Here is a 20,340-nt window from a genome sequence, read left to right on the forward strand (position 1 = left end):
TTAACTCATACAAACAGAATTCAGGTCAGACGTGTGTAATTACCTGGATTTATTATGGATTTAGGGTTTTGTTTTGTATAGTTGAAAGTTGGAGTTTGAAAAAGGGGAATTTGAGGATTCTGTGAGCCTTTTTAAATAGAGTTAAAAAAGTTTGTTGGAAAGTTTAAAAAGTTAAAGAGTTATGAAGTTGAAACTTTCAAGCAGTAGGAGCTGAATATTTTGATAGCTGAAGGAGCTGAATAGATGCACAAAAAGTGTTGTGTGAATGCTCCACATCATTCACACAATTAAAACATTGATTTCACTTCATATCATGTTCACATTCTAACGCCGGATGTCAAAGCGACAAACATCTTTTTACGCCAGACCAGACGTCCCATCATTCCCTCCTCCAGCCTGGGTGTGTAACTGAAACTCGGGCAGCTGAAAATCCCGTCGTCAGCTTTCCCGTGGTGTTTTTTAACCTAGTTACCGCGGTAACCGGACACCGTCAGACAGTGACACCCTATCTGATCTCCGGTGAACTTTAGACACAGCAACTTGACGCTGCCTCATCCCTCCAGGACCCGAGGGAGACGGGAAAAGCCGGAAAAGTCTGAAGGTCACGTTCTCAGCACGCCGCCACACACCTGAAGGAACCGGATTCCTGCAGTTCAGCTCGGCCGGAGCTTTGAGGAAGAGGAGGATTAGGAAAATGGAAGGAGCGGTGTTCCCCGCCAGAGGGACACCTTTTATCAGAGGAGCTTTCTTTAATCTGTCATTCAGATGGGATTTCTTAGCGTCTGTCCTCCGGACGGACCAGTTTAAGGAGTTTCAGGGACGATTCTCAAACCAACGGAACTCATTTTTGATCTTCTCATTCCAGTTTCTTCATCGGATTCAGCAAAAACACAAAATATCACAAAGATTTAAATATCTGATCACACTTGAATTAAGACTAACTTACTAGTAACTTTTCATAAACATTTAACAACTTGTTTTAAGAAAATAAATCCTGAATCGAGTTATTTTATCTTATTTTATACAATAATTCTAACAAAAAAATTACTTTTACTTTACAAATAAAACTTCTGCTACAAAATGATATAACTGTTTATTTGAAAATACATTAGCTTGATTTACAGAAACTGGAAAATTTTATTTTTCTTATAAAACTATTATTTTTTTCTATTCTATTCTATTCTATTCTGGTCAACTCTACACTATTTTATTACATTTCACTCTATTCTATTTTATTCTATTCTATTCTCTTGTATTCTATTCTATTCTATTCTATTCTATTTTCTTCAGCTTCCTAATTTAAAATCTAATTTTCCTTTGTTTAGTCACCGATAAATTAAACTAAAATATGGATACTTGGATGATTTCTGCAGATAATCCACTGAATAATCTGCAGATTTCTGTGAAACTTTTCAGAATAAAAGCCTCCACACATTAACATCACAGCCTCTGTGTTCCGTCGGGTAAAAATGACTGTTTTTGTTGGTGGGGTTTGAGTTCAGATCGTTTGTTGGAGTCAAGTTTTGTTTCTTAGGGTCAAACGTTTTCACGGTTTATCCTAGCGGTTCCAGAAGAATCACATCGGTTAGATTTGACTTCTCTCTGATCCTCTCTGGAGATGATCGCTGTCCTCAAGTGACAAATGAGGACACGGAGAGATCTGAAAGTCAGAACTCCAACAGATTCCGAAACAATGAAAATGAAGTTCTGCTTGTTGAGATGAAGTTCTCACATGAGCTCATGCTGAGTTGTGTGACTTTTCTTCTCATCACTGAGTTTGTGTTGACGTGTTACACAGGAATCAACATGTGGCGTCCACATGTTCACTGACATCATCAGAGAATCAGGGAGAAATCTCTGAGAGGACGACGATGTTGATAATTTAACCTTTTAACACTGGAGCTCCAGTGTGTATGTTGTCGGATTTACTGTATTGTTTTAATTGTTAACCCGATAATTCCAGCAGATTCTAAAGGGGAAAAGCGGCTCTTTTTGTCTATAAATGTCATAATTATCATTAAAAGACGACTGGGAAACAGATCATACGACAGATCACAGCATCAGCTTTCATAGAGTCTCTTCCACCAGGAGAACCTATCAGAGATGTTGATAGACTCCTGCAGCTGCTGCTGAGCTCAGCAGATTTCATAACGCTGATGTCTGCTGCTGAAGAGGAGGAGGAGGAAGAGGAGGAGGGAACTGCTCCCACCTCAGCAGGAGGAACAAAACACGACTACCTTCATGTAAATAATCTAACATGACTTCACAATCATCCTCCGATCCGTCCAACGAAGGTTCCACAGACATGATGGATCCAGAGGATTACCGGCTAATTTTCATCCAAACTTTTATCAATCAAATGTGAAGCTCTAAACCTGCACAGATAAAACAATTAACATTTAAATCATTAAAACAATGAAGTCATTAACCCTTTAACACCTGAGCCGTCACTGTTGATGCTTAAAATCTTTAAACATAAAGTAACTTTTCAACTGTTAACAACTACATGCTATAACAGCATAAAAAAGAGTAGATTATAAACCAGTCAAAACAACTAGCATGTTGCTAACATTGATATATAAATGGTTGCAAAAATATTAACTAAACTCCAAAATAGTCTTAAAAAAACTTCAATAGATTTTAAATTGGCCCAAAAAATAAAGATAAATAGCTCATTGAGAAAATATTAGCTAAACTCAAAAACATTCTGAAAAAAAACCTTAGTAATTTAAAAATAGCCCCCAAAAACCCAGTAGATGTCATATTGGCCCAAAGAACTAACATACAGCTAAAATATTAGCTAAATTCCAAAAGAGCCAACAAAAACCCCAGTAAAAGCCAAAATGGCTGAAAGAGCTAGCATAATGCTAATGTACCAGCTAAATGCCAAAATGGCAAAAAAAAAACATAGATGACAAACTAGCCAAAACAGATAGCATGTTGTTAAAATGGTCTAAAAAGTTCTCAGTAAAAGCCAAAATAGCTAGCATATTGCTAAAACATTAGCTAAACTCCAAAATAGTCTAAAAATTAAACTTCAGTAGATGTCAAATTGGCAGAAAAAAGTAACATATTGCTAAAATATTAACTAAACTTACAACACAGTCTGAAAAAAACACGTAAAATGCTAAAATAGCTGAAAGAGCTAGCATAATGCTAATGTAACCTTAAATACCAAAATAGCCAAAAGAGACAAATAAATTAATAAAAGATGACAAACTAGCCAAAACGAGACAGCATGTCATTAAAATATTAGCTAAACTCCAAAATAGTCTGAAAAAAACTCAGTAAAAAGCTAAAATAGCTGAAAGAGCTAGCAAAATGCTAACATTACAGCTAAATGCAAATAAATAAATAAAATAAACCATAGATTACAAACTAGCCAAACCAGATAGCATGTCTCTAAAATATTAGCTAAACTCCAAAATAGTCTGGAAAAAAAAAACTCATTAAAAAGCTAAAGTAGCTGAAAAAGCTAGCAAAATGCTAACGTTACAGCTAAATGCAAATAAATAAATAAATAAAATAAACCATAGATTACAAACTAGCCAAAACAGATAGCATGTCACTAAAATATTAGCTAAACTCCAAAATAGCCCCAAAAACTTCAGTAGATGTCAAATTGGCAAAAAAAAAGCTAGCATATTGCTAAAATATTAGCAATATGAGCCACTTTCCTCAAAGAACACAAACACTGGAGCTCTGGTGTCAAAGAGTTAATCAACCTGCTAATCCAGTAGTTGATCTGTGGAGATCTCAGATGCTGATGTCTGCTGAGGTGGACAGATCCAGATCCACCAGTCAGGATTAGAGCTGTCGCATTAGCTGGGAAACTGACAGCTCTACCAAGTGTGTGGATGGTCGTGGTGCTGCTGGAGCCTATCCCAACTCCTGCTGGGTGAATGTGGGGGTACACCCTGAACTGTTGCACACCCGGGGGCGACTTAGGAACATCAGTCACACTACGAAGCATGTTTTTGAGGTTCTGGGATTCAAACCAGGTCCCTCTCAGTGTGAGTGCTAACCGCTGCACCACTGCGCTCCTCTCCTCTAGGCTATTAAAAGGAAAACATTCTGCAGATCCAGATCAGACAGGTGTGTTTAAAGCGTGTTTAATACGTGTCATCAGGCTCAGCTGTGACCTCAAGACCTTATGATGCAAATGACACGTTTTTACTCGCTGAGAAAGGGAGAAGACTAGTTCCTGGTGGGGAAAGGGAGCAGACTATTTTCTGGAAGAGAAAAGGAACAGACTATTTCCTAGTGAAAAGGGGAGTAGACTATTTTCTGGAAGAGAAAAGGAGCAGACTATTTCCTAGTGATAAAAAGAAGAAGAGTATTTCCTGGTGGAGAAATTGAGAAGACAATTACCTGGGTGAGAAAGGGAGCAGATTATTTTCTGGTGAAAAAAAGGAACAGATTATTTCCTGGTGGAGGAAGGGAGTGACAAATTGGGAAAACTGGTTTAATTGTGGATTATTGAGCAGAAAGGTAAATGGATCTGCATGAAAGCAACGAGGATATTTGATACGGAGATTATATGTCATCATTTCAGCATCATCAGCGCGTGAGGTCACAGCTGAGGCTGAATGACAGCCTTTCACCCCCCAGAGCGTCACATGAGCACTGCCTCCTACTCCAAACGCACAATATCCCGCTGTGTCTTCTGACCCGGGTGGTGGGACGACCTCTGAGACAAAGGTTTGTCCGAGAAGCAAAAACACACAGCTGCACTCAACCTGCTGGAACGAGAAGAAGGAGATGCAGCATGACGTCACCCATCCTCACTGGAGGACACGCTTCGAGCCGACTCCAGGACGATCCTTTCTGCAGACGTCAGCAGAACCAGAGATCTGTCAGAGCAGCAGCAGGGATGCTGCAGTGGGTCTCACTGATTCCTGCAGCTGCGACTCTGATGCTGGCAGAGTGCAGCATGCAGCGGATTGCATAACACAAGAAGGTAAACAACCTCCACCCTCAGCATCCGCGCTGCAACCACAAAGCCGTGCACCCTCCGCCGTCACAAACACGCAGGAATGCTTTTGTTGAGGAGCTGCAGTTTCCCGCTCCTGCAGATACTCACAGAGAAGGTCAGGAAGGTCAGGACGGCTTCTCCAGTCTCTCATCCATCAGGGGGTTTCTGTCATCCTCCTCGCCGCTCGTCACCAGAAGACTGAAGGAGGTGCTGGAACTCTGTCAGTGTGCTAATGCCTGCCTCCCTTCTCCTCCCCTCCCTCACAGTTCCTCTCCAAGGTCAGTGGGAAGAGCGGCTCGGCTGACTCCTCCTCCTCCTCCAGCGGACGCCGCCGTCCTGCAGGCCCGACACCCCGCCGGTAATTACCACCATGATCCAGATTAACTCCTGGGTGTGCGGTTGTTGTCCGGCTCCACCACACAGGCAGGATTACTGCTCAGGAGGAGGAGAGTGACGCAGCTTGATGATGAGGAGGAGGAGATGAAGAAAAACTCTGAGAACAACAAAAGCAGCTGATTTTGCAACCAGAGTGAGATGTCGTCACTTTTTAAAAAAGAGATTCTGCTGCTGAGGGAAAGAGAGAGAGAGAGCAGATGTTGGGTTTCTATGCAAAAAGAAAAACATTTTAGACACACATCAGGAAGTTCTAAGAAGTCAAACAAAAACAACAATTTAAGTGTTTTCTGTCATTTTTCTTTGAGGAAAATCTCTGAACGTCCTACAGACTCAGACTGATTCAGCTGGAGATCCTCAACCTTTAAAACCATGACTCACCAGGCTTTGTTTTGTTCTTACAAATACCTTCACATGGTATCAACTGTCCCACCTCCCGCTGAGGCAGCTTTAAGAGATTTAGGTCTGAACCCTCGGATGGATCATCCCGTCAGAAGGTCTGAAACGGAGGAGAAGGACTCGGTAAAACGGGAAACCTGAACCTGAACCGGTCCAAGGAAAAGATCCAGAATTTTAGATTTGATGATCACATTTATTGGAAAATGTCTACTAGAAGAAACGTGAAGTTTGAAGAATGAGAGTTTCTGTTTTTCTTAACTTTAGACGTTTAAGTTACTAGATTTAAAGTTTGACTTCTCTTTGCTCCACATTTGTATAAGCTTTTCTCTAAATCAGAACAGTCCAGAATTGTTTCGCATTAAAAGATGGAATCTAAAAATAAGAAAAAATATGATTAAAATGAGTCCACACTCTTATTTTAAGACTAATAAACAACTAAATTTTCAATTATTTTTAATTAAATTTTAGGAAAGTTAAATAAAAGTTGACAAGTTAGACTGGATTCATTATCAAAAATGTGGATTTATGTTCTAAGAATTATTTCAGATTTGATGACTATTTATTCAGATGGACAAACATGTTCTAAGATTCTCCCTTTGTTCACATTTTGTTCCAAAATCAGTCATTTTGACTCATTGTTTTATGTCAAAATAAACTACAACGAGAAACATTGGATTACCTGCGATAATGCCAGAGTGAGTACTGTAGTCTCTGAAGATGCTGAAGCTTTCTGTGGAAAATGAAGATGCAATTTACTTTAACTGGTGAAGAGATTTGCTGAAAATGCAAAAGCTATTTGCAAAATGACTGGAAATGTTGTTAAAGAACAATGAAAGAGCGCTGAAGTTGACCTACATTTCTGAAAAAGTTGTAGTAAAATTGGTTAAAGATCCCCAATGCATGCCAATTTTCAAGAAAGAAAAACAAAAAAAAAATGTACGTGGCTTAAATATGAGCTAAACTCCAAATTAGCCCAAAAAAGTTAGCTTGTTTCTTAAATACTAGCTAAATTCCAAAATAGTCTAAAATTCCTCAGTAAACTACATTAGTCAAAAACGTTAGCCTGTTGCTAAAATAGAATCTTAACTCAAAATTGACCTCTAAAAACCTCAGTAGATAACAAGTTAGCCAAAAACGTTAGCATGTTGCTAAAATATTAGCCAAACCCCGAATTAGCATAAAAACTTCAGCCGATGGATCACATTGCTTAAATACTAGCTAAACTCTACATTTTCCTAAAATTCCTCTAAAAAAAAATTAGTCAAAAACGTTAGCATAGAAGCTAAACTCTAAATTAGCCCATAAAAACCTCAGTCGATGCCAAATTAGCCAAAAACGTTAGCCTGTTGCTAAAACACAAGTTAAACTCCTAAATAGCATTAAAAAAAACCCTAAACTCACCAAAACTAGCTTGTTGCTTAAATACTAACTAAACTCCAAAATAGCCTAAAATTTATCTGTAAACTAAATCAATCTAAAACGTTAGCATGTTGCTAAAAAAGAGGCTTAAACTCTAAATTAACTTATAAAACCCCAGTAGATAACAAATTAGCCAAAGACATTAGCATGTTGGCAAAAAATTAGCTAAACTCCAATTAAAAATAAATAAATAAAAAACTCTAAAAGATAAAATATAGCCCATGAATATATTTAAAGGCTTGATGCTAATCTACTTACAATTTTGAAATTTGAAGACTTTCTCATGATGTGGCATATTTTGCTCAATATTTCAACTATAAAGTTTATGAATACAGAAAATACAAGCAGTAATGTCCTGAATGTTTTGATAACATAAATACTGAAATCACTGAAAGTGTGATTTAGTTTTTACATGCGGAAAAACATACAGAAAGGAGGAGAATCACTATTAGGTTGATAAATCTAGAAAAAAAATACAAACCATTTCCTTAGAAACTGCAAAAAATACTAATAATTTGGTTGTAAAACATTCAACATTTCAAATGTCATTTAAACCCTTTTTAATTCCTATTTTTTAAATTGCTTATGTTAAACTCTGTAATTTAATCTTAATAAGATTTTTTGTTAAGTCACGAAGAGATCATTTTCCTACTTTTACGTGATTTTCTTCTTAAAATTTCCAGTTTTTAGGCTAAAATGAAAACAATCAAACAGAGTGAACTGCAGCATCATGTTAAAAAGATGGATGAAAAGTTTATTGAACCATCAGGAACATCCGGTGCATCAATACAGAGAAGTGAGTTTGATGTGAACGTTTGCAGAGAAATGAGCTTTGCTGCCACCTTCTGTTCGTTTAGTGTAACTGCAGCATCAGCGTGACAGAGGAAAACCTTCGCGACAGCTCAAAAACAGCAACATGATTGAACATCTGCAGAGTCGGGCCAGCCAGAACGTCTGCAGGGAGGAACAACGGATGGAGACAGGAGATGAAACAGACCGAGTTCTGCTCTGCCGGTTCTGGAAAGTCCAAAAGGCACATCACAGAGGAACAGGACATTGTTCTGGACGCTTCTGTGCAGATTGAACTCACAAGGCCTTTGTGTGTGTGTGTGTGGGGGGGAGTCCTGCTTTAAAGTCCACTCGCTTCTTAACTTAACTTAAATAAAAGATTCCTCACGCCGTCAGGAAATAAAAACACCGTAGAAGACGCCAGACTGAAGCAGGTTCTCTCCGTCACACTGAAAGGCGGAATACTGCAGGATGGGGGGATGAGCGCAGGAACGAGTGCAGGAACGAGTGCAGGAACGAGTGCAGGAACGAGTGCAGGACTCTGCTGACGTAAGTGGACTTTCAGATTAACCTTAAAGACCCACTCCGATGGAAACTGTTTTCAACAAGTTCTGGTGGCGTTTTTCTGAAGGTGTATTTAAGAGGTGACCAAACAGTAAACCAACTTTTGTTGTTTGTTGACCTCTATAAATGGGACTTTAAAAGTGCCGTCTGTTGGTTTTTGTCAATTTAAAATAAACTTCCTGAAAATATACTCTAAACCCATCTGTGTGCTTCCCCCTACAGGTTGAAACGAGGCATTACAGTTGAATTTTGTGATTGGTTAACTGGTGTCCCACGCCATTTCAGAAGTTTCATGTCATCGTGGTCTGCAGTTACAGTATAAAAGCCCCGCCCCTCTTTGAACGCTCAATACAGAGTTGGAACTCTCTCAGGAGCGTTGGAGATCTTGGTGAGAATGTTGGAGGTCTCACCATGATGCTGAGAGTGGTGGGCGGAGCTTGCTTGCTCACTGAACCGGCCCTTGGATCATGGGACGGGGAGGCGACCTGCTCGGGCCTCCTGATCAATATTTGTATAAATCCTTTAGTGTCCTGATGTTAACTCACTGTCAATCACAGATCCAAACCACACCTACCCCACTCTGCCTGCCTCCCTTAGCCCCTCCCTTTTTTTGGTCATTTTTCAGATCTTGTCTGAGAGTGAGTCAGCCTCCAACTGTCCTGTTGTGTTTCCCTTTAGAGACAATTCATCTAAAAACGACACTTCTGAGTTTTCATTTATTCAAACTGTGACATCATGGCTACGAGCTCCCTGTAAACAGAGAGCTCTCAGCACTGGGGAGGGGAACGGGGCGAGGTTGCTCCGCCCCAACAACTGAGAGGGGACTTTCTAATGATCTCCTGCTGCTCTGCAGAAACATTTGTTAGATTTTGTTGAACAACAGCATCATGATGATTAAAATCTGAAGGTTTTGAAAACATGAGAAGATGATTGGAGAGGATCTTTAAGCTCCGTCTTCAGTCCTGAAGGTCTGAGCTGCATCCAGGTACCAAACACACAACTGATGGATCAAACGTTTGTGAAACTTCAGGATCTGCTTCTGAATCTGACGATCTTCCAGACGGACTAAATCCTGCGACTCCAAACGGCGTCGGGAAGATCCGACACATCAGAGTGAAGGCATGACACGGCTCATCATGGCAGCAGAGAAGCACCTGAAGAGAAGGAAGTCCACACAAACCTGGAGTCCAAACCGTCGGTTTGTCTGTGAGGAAATAAAAAATACCGAGTCTGAACGTCTGAATCCGCCGTCAGAGCGGGACAGGAACACAGGCACCTCAGATCTGTGTTCTCTCAGGATGTAAACTTCTCTTTGATTGTTCTCACATCAGAACTGAGCGTCTTCAGGGACTTCCATGGGAAGCAGCTGTGGTGCAGCGGGCGGCCGGCGGCGGCCTCAGCTGCGATAGCCCGACACGGCCGTCTGTTTCTGCGAGAGACGCAGCAGCTCCTCCCGGATGGCCTTGATGAGGGAGGCGGAGGAGTGGGTGGGCGGGGAGACGTCCCGCTGCTGAGGAGATGTCAGGTACCCCCCCCCGGCGCCGGGAGCGTCCAGAGGGGAGGGGGGGGCGCCGCCGCGGTGCATCTGGGAGAAAGGAGACGTCAGACCGTCGTAATGAACCACTTTGAAGGTTTCAGTTTCACTCACTGCGTCTTTCTCCGCCTCCTCCCGGGTGAGGCCGTTGTCATGGTAACGGTTCCAGCCCACGCCGCCGTTCTGGCCGCTGGGGGCCGCCCGGACCCCCGCCGGGTAGCCGTTGGCGTGGCCCGTCAGCCCCACCTGCGCCAGATGATGGAGCTGGGCTCCTGCACGGCGGAGAGCGCAGAGGACAGACGTTACACCACAGCAGACACAAGCCGACTGAACTTTTAAAATCAGCTGTTTGTGTTTAAACTGGAAAGTATCTGATCCTTGTAGAGATTTTGGTCGTTTTAAAAAAACAAAATTTTATCAGGTTTTTATTTTAACTTCTTTGTTCAAAACCTTTACAAACTTTTATCAAAATCATCACAATCAAGATTTTTTTTTCATTGAGAGAAATAAAGAAATGATTATTAAATCAATTAACTACAATTATTTTGCTCCAAACAAAATATATTTAAAAAAATTAATTTCACTGTAACTTTTTACTCTTACTTTCATCTCTCATCTTGATTAGTTTAGATAGAAAAATGTTGATTTATGTTCTAAGAATAAATGCTACACAGTAAAAACACAAAAACTCATCAAGAATCTGTATCTACTTTAGAGATCACACCGGATTGAAGACTAAACCACTTTACTGGTTTACAAAAATGAATCTAGTTTTCTTAAGTCATAATAAAACTTAATTAATTCCAAATTAAATATTTAATAATTGCTTTAAAAACATTTGTTTTCTGCGTTTGCAGAATAAATGTTTTTAGATTCGTAGTGTCTCATCTCACTTTCGCCCTATCTTTGATTTTGGGTTGATAGTTTCTGTTTCGTGTAACGTTTGTGTCAGCCGGCTGATTGGTCTGAATCAGGAGAGTCAAACTCAATCGCACAGGGGGCCAAAATCCAAAACACACCTGAGGTCAGGATAAACATTTACTGAACACTCTAAAACTACATTTTTAAAACTTTAAAACTGTAACTTTTTCACATAATTATGAATAATAAAAAGGCAGGAATATTATTCCAGAGTAAATCAACTTAAACCTTAAATAACTTTCAATATTTACTCTCCATAAAAATATGTTTTACCAAAATTATACAAGAAATGAGCTCAAGATAACATCGGGTCATTAATAAAAATAAAATAAAATGATCTGGAGGGCCGGATCCGGCCCCCGGGCCTTGACTTTGACAGGTGGTCAAATTATGGAGTTTTATTCTTCACGTTTTGTTTACTATTTAGAACATTTTGATCTTAAAACTGTGACTTCTGTTCGCGATACGGTGGAACAAAAATCACTCCATACATTGTAAAAAGTTTTTACTTTTTGAAGTTTTCTCTGTGAATGTGGAAATGTCATGTTTCGATAAACCGAGTCGATTTGATGAAAGTATTCCGTTTTATTTGAATGACTAATTACTAAAAACTTTTAAGACATGTTTTTCTTAAAATGTGTAATCATCTTAAGATGATTTTGGTCTAGAAATAAGAAGTTTGACTGTTGCAGCTCTTACAACGGAATATATCTGGAGAGGAAAAATTCATATATTTACCTTTGTTGAGCAAACTGTTCATTTTTAGACATAATTCCAATTACCAGATTATTTACATGTAAGTATTTTTAAAATGAAATTATTATTTTTGAATAATTATTAATTATCTTATTTTAGGAAGCTTTACTGGTTGTTATACAGTTTGCTGATTTTTTGTCATTAAAAACATGAAAAAAATATTTAGCATTCTTTATTTTTCTAACTTGTTTTGGAAACACTTTTTTTTCCAGTGTAACTTTTTACACTTTCTACTTATTTTTTGTTACTGTAACCAAAATAAACTACAATTAGCTTAATAAAAAACTTAAAAAATACAAACCATTTGGTTAGAACAGGCAAACAAATACTTGTTCTTGGGCTATAAAAGATTAAATTCAAAGTCCTTCTATCTAAGAGTTCACTTTTTATCTTCATTTCTCCTCTATGGACGATTGTGACGAACTCTTTGATTCCAGATTTTAAAATCTCCACAGAAATATTAATGTAACAAAAGACAGAATGACGCAGGTGAGCCGCAGCACCTGTGGTCCCGCCCACCGGCCGCGGTCTGGCTGAGGGGGGCGTCTCGTCGGCGTAGTAACCCCTGCTGGAGGAGAACAGACAGTCGGGCTGAAGCTGCTCGCCAGGCGCTGCTGCCTCTCCTGCTGGCGTGAAGGCGGAGCCAAAGCCCTGTCTGATGGAGCAGGAAAACCTTTAATCGAACCTTTTGTGTCTTGTTTTGGAGGGAGGAGCTACAGAAGGTCATTCTGGAGACGTCCTCCCAGAGATCAGATCCATTAATGTAATGAACTAAAGATGTTTCTTCATCTCTTATTTATGAGGAACACCTGATCCAACAGCTGAAGAAAGAAACCTTTGATGTGAAGCTACTTCTACTATATGTCATAAAGTCCTTAAACATACGATTTAATCAAAAGTAGAAGTTTGTTTGAAGGTCTGAACTCAACATGGAGACAGAAACGTTTATTTAGGAGACAAATTCATGTTTCTAAGGTTATTTTCTTCTGCTAAGTGGAGTTTAAAAGATGTTTTCCTGAAAAAATATTTGAAAAAATTCTTGAAAAATACACAAAAGTGAATAAATTAAATAATAAAATACATAACTGAGAAGAAAACACGAGTAAATGTTTGTGACAATCGAATAGTGTTCATGTAGATATTTAACATCAGTGTGAGAGGACGATTACTCCAACATTTTGAGAATGTATTCACACATTTCATTGAGTTTTTCAATAATTCATCTCATTTTATGATCTTTTTAAACAGATTAATCTGCTCCACTTACCGCGGTGTCAGACCGGCAGCAGCAGACAGACCCAGCTCAGAGAGTCTCTGCAGGAAACAGAAAAACATCGTTACTGATCCGCTTTCACGGAATGGATCAAACCATCAGGAATGAGACCAGGATGTTCCTGCAGACAGAGGAGCTCGAGAAAAAGGGAAAACTCGGAAGAGTTTTTGGATCTCAGTATAAAAAAATGATAAAGATGTTTAAAAATCTAAAATCTTTTCCAAAAATGTTCGTTTTATGAGCCTAAAACTGATAAAATGAGGAAAACTGGCTGGAATATCCAACAAAAAAACAGAAACTGAAGTATTTTCGTCTAGTTTTAATATCTTTCCACACATTAAACAAAACTATCAGTGAAATGCAACGACTCGTTTTAAGAATTTTTTTAGTCATTTAATGTAAAAAAACATCAAATTTGAAGCAATTTTTTAATAAAACAAGTGTTTATATAAACATTTTAAGCAAAAGTAGTCGTGAAAAGTTTGTGGTTTTGTTTCAAGTAACAGATTTACTCGATTTAGGGAAACTTTAAGTTTAACTCCTAAAAGCACAAATGCATCTAAAAACAGCAAAAGGTCAGAAGTTTGAAAGTAAATTTACGCTTCATACAACAAAATGTACTTTCAAATGTATAATTATAGTCTTTAAGATGATGACAGTTTAAAAAAAAAAGATATTTGTAGCTGTAAAAATAGGATTTATTTTGGGGAAAGGCTTGTGAATTAGAGCTGCCATGCAATTCATTTTTCTGCGATTAATTAATCGATTTTAATCGCAATTTAAAACTAATAATTGCTATTAAAAGCCTAATTTTTAGTTTTATTAATTTAATTTGTGACATTTTTGTGCAGCAAAAGATAAAAATAAAAATGTAGCTTTACTACTTTTTTAATTATCAAAGATTTCCAACTTTTACTTTGACGCCACAGAGGGTTATTTTTTCAATCTTGAACAAATAATAAAAGCAACAAAAACAAAAAAGATGTAGTAAATAAGGCCCTGAATGTACTGCATCAAAAAAACAGTCCAACTTTTCTGAGCAATTCAAAAAATATTGAATAAAAACTTCTTATTAATACCATAATTCAAATGTTGGTAAAACTTATTCCACGTTTTACCACAACAACAATCAGTAGGAAAGATATGAGAGTGGTTTTATAGTTTGCTTGAATTTATTAGCTTGAATTTGATCATTTTTAAGACTGAGATAAAAAAATAAAAGAAAAAAAGGAAGAAATGAAACTTGAACTATCTAGACTTTGAACTTCATTATTTATTTTTATCTTTTTAAATAAACTTTCTTTATCATCTGGACAGAAACGAGCATTGAGAGGTAAATTTTCTCTAAAATTATGATTTTTGTAGTTCTCATCATTGATTTGATATTTATAATGTTCTTATATGACCATAGTTGGAGTGATTAAATGTTCCTTCAGGCGTGCAGAACACGGAAGAAATCGAACACAAAAATGAGATTAAACAAAGTAACGCGCTAAAATGTATGTAAGTAATTAATCACGATTAACGCGATAATTTGTATAAAAACATTTAAAAATATCAAGCTCTTTTTCCAAGCAGCATACGCCTATTTTAAGACACATTTCCATTTTTATACCACAATTCCTAAATATGAGTGTTTATTGCTAATTTCAAGATTCTTATTGAAAACAGCAGAACGTCACTAATTATTTTAGGAAATCTAATAAAATTCTACTAAATGTATTCGAAGATTCGTTCACACATAACAGAGGAAAACTATCTAGTATTTCTTATTTTTAACAAGTTTTTAAAAAGGTTTTTCTGTAACCAGACTCGGACAGTAACATAATAAAGGAAATGCTTTAAGGAGATGTTAAATTAAATTGATTACCGTCTCTAAATGATGTCAGACTGATAACCACATCCAGAAATAAAGCTCTCTGCCTGAAGAAGCTCGGCGGATAAAGTGTTTTTATCGAATTACTTTACTAGAGTAAGGAGTATCCAGATGACTTTTCTATGGCCTGAAAAAACAAAGAAAAAAGTCCGGGAACTTTATTTTCTCCAAAAAGCTTTAATATACTTTTAGTTTTTTAGGGAAACAAAGCACTACTGTAGAGTTTGGAAGCCGGAGTGACGCGTGTTATAAAACGCACAGCGGCGTACTGATATTTTATGACTAATGACAGCAATTAAGCTGCAGAACAGAACCAGCAAACGTTTTATGACACCTTCAGGTCCAGCTGGACTTGTGAGCAGCCGGTTTCATGAACACTAAGCTTCCAAAAGCCAGAAGTTAAAAACGTAACGCAAGTACAGTCCAAAGTCTAATCAAAAATACCACATTTAGGCTTTTTTAGTTAAGAAATATATGTAGAGTTTGAGCTAAAACGGCCCTGAAAAGGGAAAACCCTGGAGATGTTTATACAACAGGTAAAATCTCTCCAGTGTCTTTAGAGTTCGTTCTAACCAAACGTCTGATTAATCGTCTGATATTTTCAAGTTATCAAGGATAATTCAGTGTAAATGTGTCTAATAGCAGCTAATAACTCCTCTAATTAAAAATTGTAGATTTTTCCGGGAAAAACAAATAAAATCTTGTTTATTGGATTGATTTAAAAGTTTTACATCTGCATATGTGTGAGAGAAAATCAGGAAGTCATGTGACCAAGATTAAAAAAACAGGAAGTAGAAACCTATGTGGCAGCGATATGAAATTAATCAAAAACTGGATTGAGACACAAGAGTCGAGATTTTCAAAGTCAAATGTGTGGCGACTGCCAGTGATTGGATGTTTGTTGTCATGGAAACAGGCTACTTTTCAACTCTTTTCCTTGTTCTGTTGAACTCTAAATGTCCTTCATCGCGTCTTAACCTCAACATTTGTGTCAGTTTTGCCTTCTTTGACACAGAAAACACCTGAGCAAACGTGCAGGTGCAGCATGGAGGCGGAGTTACCCCGCTCAGGGATCTGTGTGGAGGCGGAGCTGCAGGGACAGATGGAGGAATACTTAACCGATTAGTTTCCCTCGAGGACGTGATTTACTATAAGCTGAAGGCTTTAGGCCGTCAGTGAAGATGAAGACACCTTCAGAAAGCGAGAGGCCTTCACCAGCTCGGTTTTGAGACGGAAGAACATCTCCTAAAAATTCAGCTTTTGAGAAAGATAAAAACCTTCAGTACTTACACTGGGGGCGGGGCCAAATGCTGAGTAGGCGGGGCCCCAGGCTCTAGGGCCACAAGCGGGAGGGCTTTTGAGGTGTGGGTTGCCGTTGGCCCCGGGGAGGGTGATCCCTGCCGTGCTGCCCTGAGAGGTGGGGGACACCAGGGCGAAGGCATCGTCCAATAGGGAGTGCATCTGCTGCCGCGCCTCCTCGATGGAGGGCTGCGGAGGCATGTAGGGAGGCGGGGGAGGGGCGTGCCCTGGAGGGGAGGAGGCGGGGCCGAGGAAGACATCGTCTGTGGGAGAGGGGCTCCTATAGGGGGATGCCGGGCCCTGGTCTGGATCTGACTGCAAGAGGGAAACGTTTGGTAAAATATTTGGATCTCGACTCTACACTTGACTATACTCTACACTCATCTCTATACTCTTCTCTACACTCTACTCTATTCTTCACTCTACTCTACATTCTACTCTACTCTCTAATCTACTCTACTCACCACATAGGCCACGTTGTTCACTCCAGGACACTTCCTGTAGGTGGGATCGTCTTCTGTGATGAGGTGGTCTTTGTCTGCTTCCGTCATGCCTCCATTCAGCTGATCTCTCAGCCGTTGCTTTGGAGAACGTCTCCCACGACTGCTGAGGAGACGGAGAACCACCTCCAGTTTACACACATTACACAGACACACAAACACACACACACAACAAATCCAAACCTTTTCTTCTGTTCCCTAAAGATGGAGGGCGTCTGAGACTCCGGATCCAGAATCTTATCGATCTGGGACTGAGCCTTTTGGTAGATGTGATCCTGGTCCTTGGTATCTCTGACGCCGGTAATCATGTCCTCCATGGCGGGGAAGTCGTAGTGGCCTTTCCGTTTGGCACGCAGACGGATCTTGTTACGATGGTGTTCGATCTCTGACTTGTGCCTCAGAGCCACCTGAATCTGGGGACAAAATATTTCACACTGTACAAGAAACGCTGGAAAAGTCTCAACTTCAACACAAACACAAAAAAATCAATAAATGACAAAAGATTTGAAAAATCTTGCTTTAATGAAGAGAACTTTATTACATTCTATGAGGAGTATAGCTCAATTCATTTTAAAAGTTTTTTTAAAGAAACTTTAAAGAAACTAATATTAATAAATCCGAATTATTATTTATCTTTTATTTTTTCCACTTTAGCGAGTAAAAGTTAGAGAGAGGGTTAGTCACCACATGGTGAGTAAATGCTTGCATCTAATAAGTTATGTTTATGAGCTCTTCTTGTTAGAAATATAGCTAGCAGATTGCTAGCTAAGTTTTTAAACACAGCTATGGTTTTAAAGCTATGTTAGGTATGTTTTGTTAGCTATGTTAATAACATAGCCAGTGGCCTGCTGCTATATTTTTAACATAGCTACGTTTTAAAGCTATATTAGCTATGTTATGGTAGCCATGTTAAAAACATAGCTCACTAGCAACCATAGCTATTTTTTTAACGTAGCTATAGTTTTAAAGCTGTGTTATCCATGTTATGGAAACCATGTTAAAAACATAGCTAGCTAGCTATGTTTCTACTATAGCTATGGTTTTAAGGCTATATTAGCTAATGGTTGCTAATGTAATGGTAGCTATGTTGCAAAACATTGCTAACAACCTTAGCTATGTTTTTTAACAAAGCTATGGTTTTAAAGCTGTGTTAGCCATGTGATGGTAGCTTTATTAAAAACATTGCTAGATAGCTACCATAGCTTTGTGAAAAACATAGCTATGCTTTTAAAGCTATGTTAGCTGTGTAACGTAGCTATGTTAAAAACATAGCTAGCTAGCTACCATAAATAGGTGACAGGCAGAATGGTTGAAAAGGATGTTTTAATGTATGAGTTAAAAGTGACACGTCCGTTTATTTATGATGAGTTAGGAGTAAGAATATGTTGCAACAGTTGAACAGCGACAGCGTGTTTGAACCCCTCCCCCGAGCTCAAAACGCAAACGGGGGATGGGAAGTAAGCCTGTGAAAGAGAGCACTTCGCCTGTTGCAACCTTCGGTCAAAGGAAAAGAGAAATATTGGCGGCATTTATCTGAGGAATTTTTGATAGTGAACCGATATTGATAATCTAAAATTATGCAAATATCGGCCAATGCTGATAGTGTCACCGATATATCACCCATCTCTATTTTCAAGCACCTTCATGTTGTTAGAACTTGGAGCCAAACCTGTTCTGCATCAGCCAGTTTTCCGTGTGAGGGCGGGCTGTGCAGCGGCGGGAGCGTCATGGGCTGCATGGCGATAAGCTGGATTTTGTTGGGGAGTCTTCGGCCGGCTTCTGCGGCACGCGACATACGATCCACGTGCTCAAAGATGGAGGCAGAGGACAGCGGCTCGCTGGGAGCTCCGTTCAAAGGTGGAGGACCTGAAGTAAACAGGAAGTTGAATGTCAGGCGGTGAATCAAACTTGGAAAACGCAGGTTTAAGGGAGACGTCTGGTCTACGACAAACTGTTGTGGAGATGTTTCTGATGTCGAAATTACTTAAATCAAAGACATTTTTGTTCTTGTGTTTGTGGAGTTTTTTGTTGCCACACTGTGAGCGACAGCTCGGCCGACAGTGATGGATGGTGAGAATAAACGAACACAAAGACAGACAGCAGCCAGTGGAGGTCAAGCCTAAAGCTCTAAGGGGAAGGATGGAAAGAGGACAAAGTCTTACCAATTCTATTCTTGCCTGCAAACCACAAAAGAAAGGAAAGACAGTCTTAGAAAAAAAAAAAAAAATCACTTAAGAACCAGATTAAAGTGAATTGAGGTTTGGCAAACGTGCACGGACTAATGAAAGCAAGAAGAACATTAAAGGAGATCGAAGAGAAAAAAACTTTTCTTTTAGTCTTTAATTATTTGGTTGGAAAACGGTCAGAGAATAGAAGAAGAAGCAGCATCTTAATAATAAACTTTGTGGACAGGAAAACCAAAGAGGAGATGATTTCAGGAGGATCAGTCAGAATGTGGGCGTGGCTCCAGCTGGCGAGCTGGAGTCCATCAACAACCAAACAAACTCGTCTTTTCCTCTCTAGTTTGGAAAACAAACTTTTTGTCTTTGATCAGTTTTTGACTCATTATTATGCAGCTCTGCTGCCCACATTCAGGCCGGCTTGTCAATCAAATCCAACCGTCTTTGTTCCCATTTTCCCATCATCCCCCCCGTCCCTCTTTGTGTATGGAGGAGTGATGTTGCTAAGGCCACTAACCATTTAAAACATTGATGGGGAGCTTACGGGTCTGCTTGCTGTCGCCGGGCGCGGCGGGGGCTCTCAGGTTCTCCTCGGTCGATTCCCGTTCGGTGGAGTGATCGCTCACCACAGAGTCTCCGTCTGACGGGGAGATCCTACCCGGCAACACACACATGAATAATAGAAATCCATGGACTCACTGACATGCAGAAATGCCATGCATAATCCAAACGAGCTTCCTGACAGAAGGGTCAAAGCGGGGAGCAGACGCTGGCGAGGGGAAAAAGTGATTTAGGAATATTGCCATGTCAACCATTTTTGAGACTTCACCCATTCTGACCCGCTCTAACATCCACTTGGATATTTTGCACATATTTCACGGATAAAAATACGTGAATAGACATGGAAAAAGTGAGAAAAGTTGTAGTCTTTATGTAAAATTGACACATGAAAATCGGCGACAGGAGTTTTAAAGAAACAGGAGAGACTTGATAAAGAAGTAAAAGTAGAGTGACAGCTCGTCAGCTGTGATCCAAAGTCCGGCTCACGGCAGGAGACAGAGCTGCATGTGCGCTCATTTAAAACTCAATACTGAGACGTCAGGCGTAGTATTATGAGAAAAAATGAATCCACCATGTCAAAAGGCGCTCAGATGTACAATTTATGGTGTAAACTGGCATTGAAGCTTCGATGAGGCAGCTCGCGGGTCGCAGCTCACGGCTGTGGGTCGAGACCCACGAGATTTGAATCGCAACCTACGAAAAATGATTTGCAACCCACGAGCTTTAATCGCAGAGCACGAGATTTGGTTGCAACCCCTGGAATTTTAAACATGACCCACGAGATTTGAGTAGAGACTAGAGCTGCCACAAACGATTATTTTAAAAGTCGACTAATCACCGACTATTTTTTACGATTAGTCGACTAATCGGGTCATACACAAGTGGATGTAGAACACACATC

General features: G+C 39.4%; 2 protein-coding genes across 11 annotated transcripts in view; both read right to left on the reverse strand.

The window, feature by feature from the left end:
- mical3a (microtubule associated monooxygenase, calponin and LIM domain containing 3a) overlaps positions 1 to 6,796 on the reverse strand; it is a 101,827-nt gene extending 95,031 nt beyond the window's left edge. The window contains exons 1-3 of one of the 2 annotated variants that reach the window (XM_036212569.1): positions 6,623 to 6,796; positions 6,447 to 6,497; positions 5,084 to 5,867 (exon numbers count right to left, since the gene is read on the reverse strand). The gene's annotated coding sequence lies outside the window, so the exon portion shown is untranslated. The remainder of the gene's footprint in view (positions 1 to 5,083; positions 5,868 to 6,446; positions 6,498 to 6,622) is intronic. The other variant, XM_024281493.2, reaches the window with a different exon arrangement.
- A 1,123-nt stretch (positions 6,797 to 7,919) lies between these two features.
- The window catches only part of si:ch211-1e14.1 (UPF0606 protein KIAA1549), a 40,037-nt gene continuing 27,616 nt past the window's right edge, over positions 7,920 to 20,340 (reverse strand). For 3 of the 9 annotated variants that reach the window (XM_036212572.1, XM_036212571.1, XM_036212576.1), the window contains 9 exons: positions 19,396 to 19,532; positions 18,861 to 18,875; positions 18,368 to 18,564; positions 16,882 to 17,111; positions 16,663 to 16,804; positions 16,190 to 16,513; positions 13,018 to 13,064; positions 12,254 to 12,405; positions 7,920 to 10,345 (listed from right to left, as the gene is read on the reverse strand). In XM_036212572.1, the coding sequence (XP_036068465.1) occupies positions 9,936 to 10,345; positions 12,254 to 12,405; positions 13,018 to 13,064; positions 16,190 to 16,513; positions 16,663 to 16,804; positions 16,882 to 17,111; positions 18,368 to 18,564; positions 18,861 to 18,875; positions 19,396 to 19,532 (1,654 nt within the window). In that variant the 3' untranslated portion in view covers positions 7,920 to 9,935. The remainder of the gene's footprint in view (positions 10,346 to 12,253; positions 12,406 to 13,017; positions 13,065 to 16,189; positions 16,514 to 16,662; positions 16,805 to 16,881; positions 17,112 to 18,367; positions 18,565 to 18,860; positions 18,876 to 19,395; positions 19,533 to 20,340) is intronic. The other 6 variants (XM_036212575.1, XM_036212577.1, XR_004948129.1 and 3 more) reach the window with 5 other exon arrangements.

The sequence above is a fragment of the Oryzias melastigma genome, linkage group LG6 (assembly GCF_002922805.2).
Source record: "Oryzias melastigma strain HK-1 linkage group LG6, ASM292280v2, whole genome shotgun sequence".
Classification (NCBI taxonomy): Eukaryota; Metazoa; Chordata; class Actinopteri; order Beloniformes; family Adrianichthyidae; genus Oryzias; species Oryzias melastigma.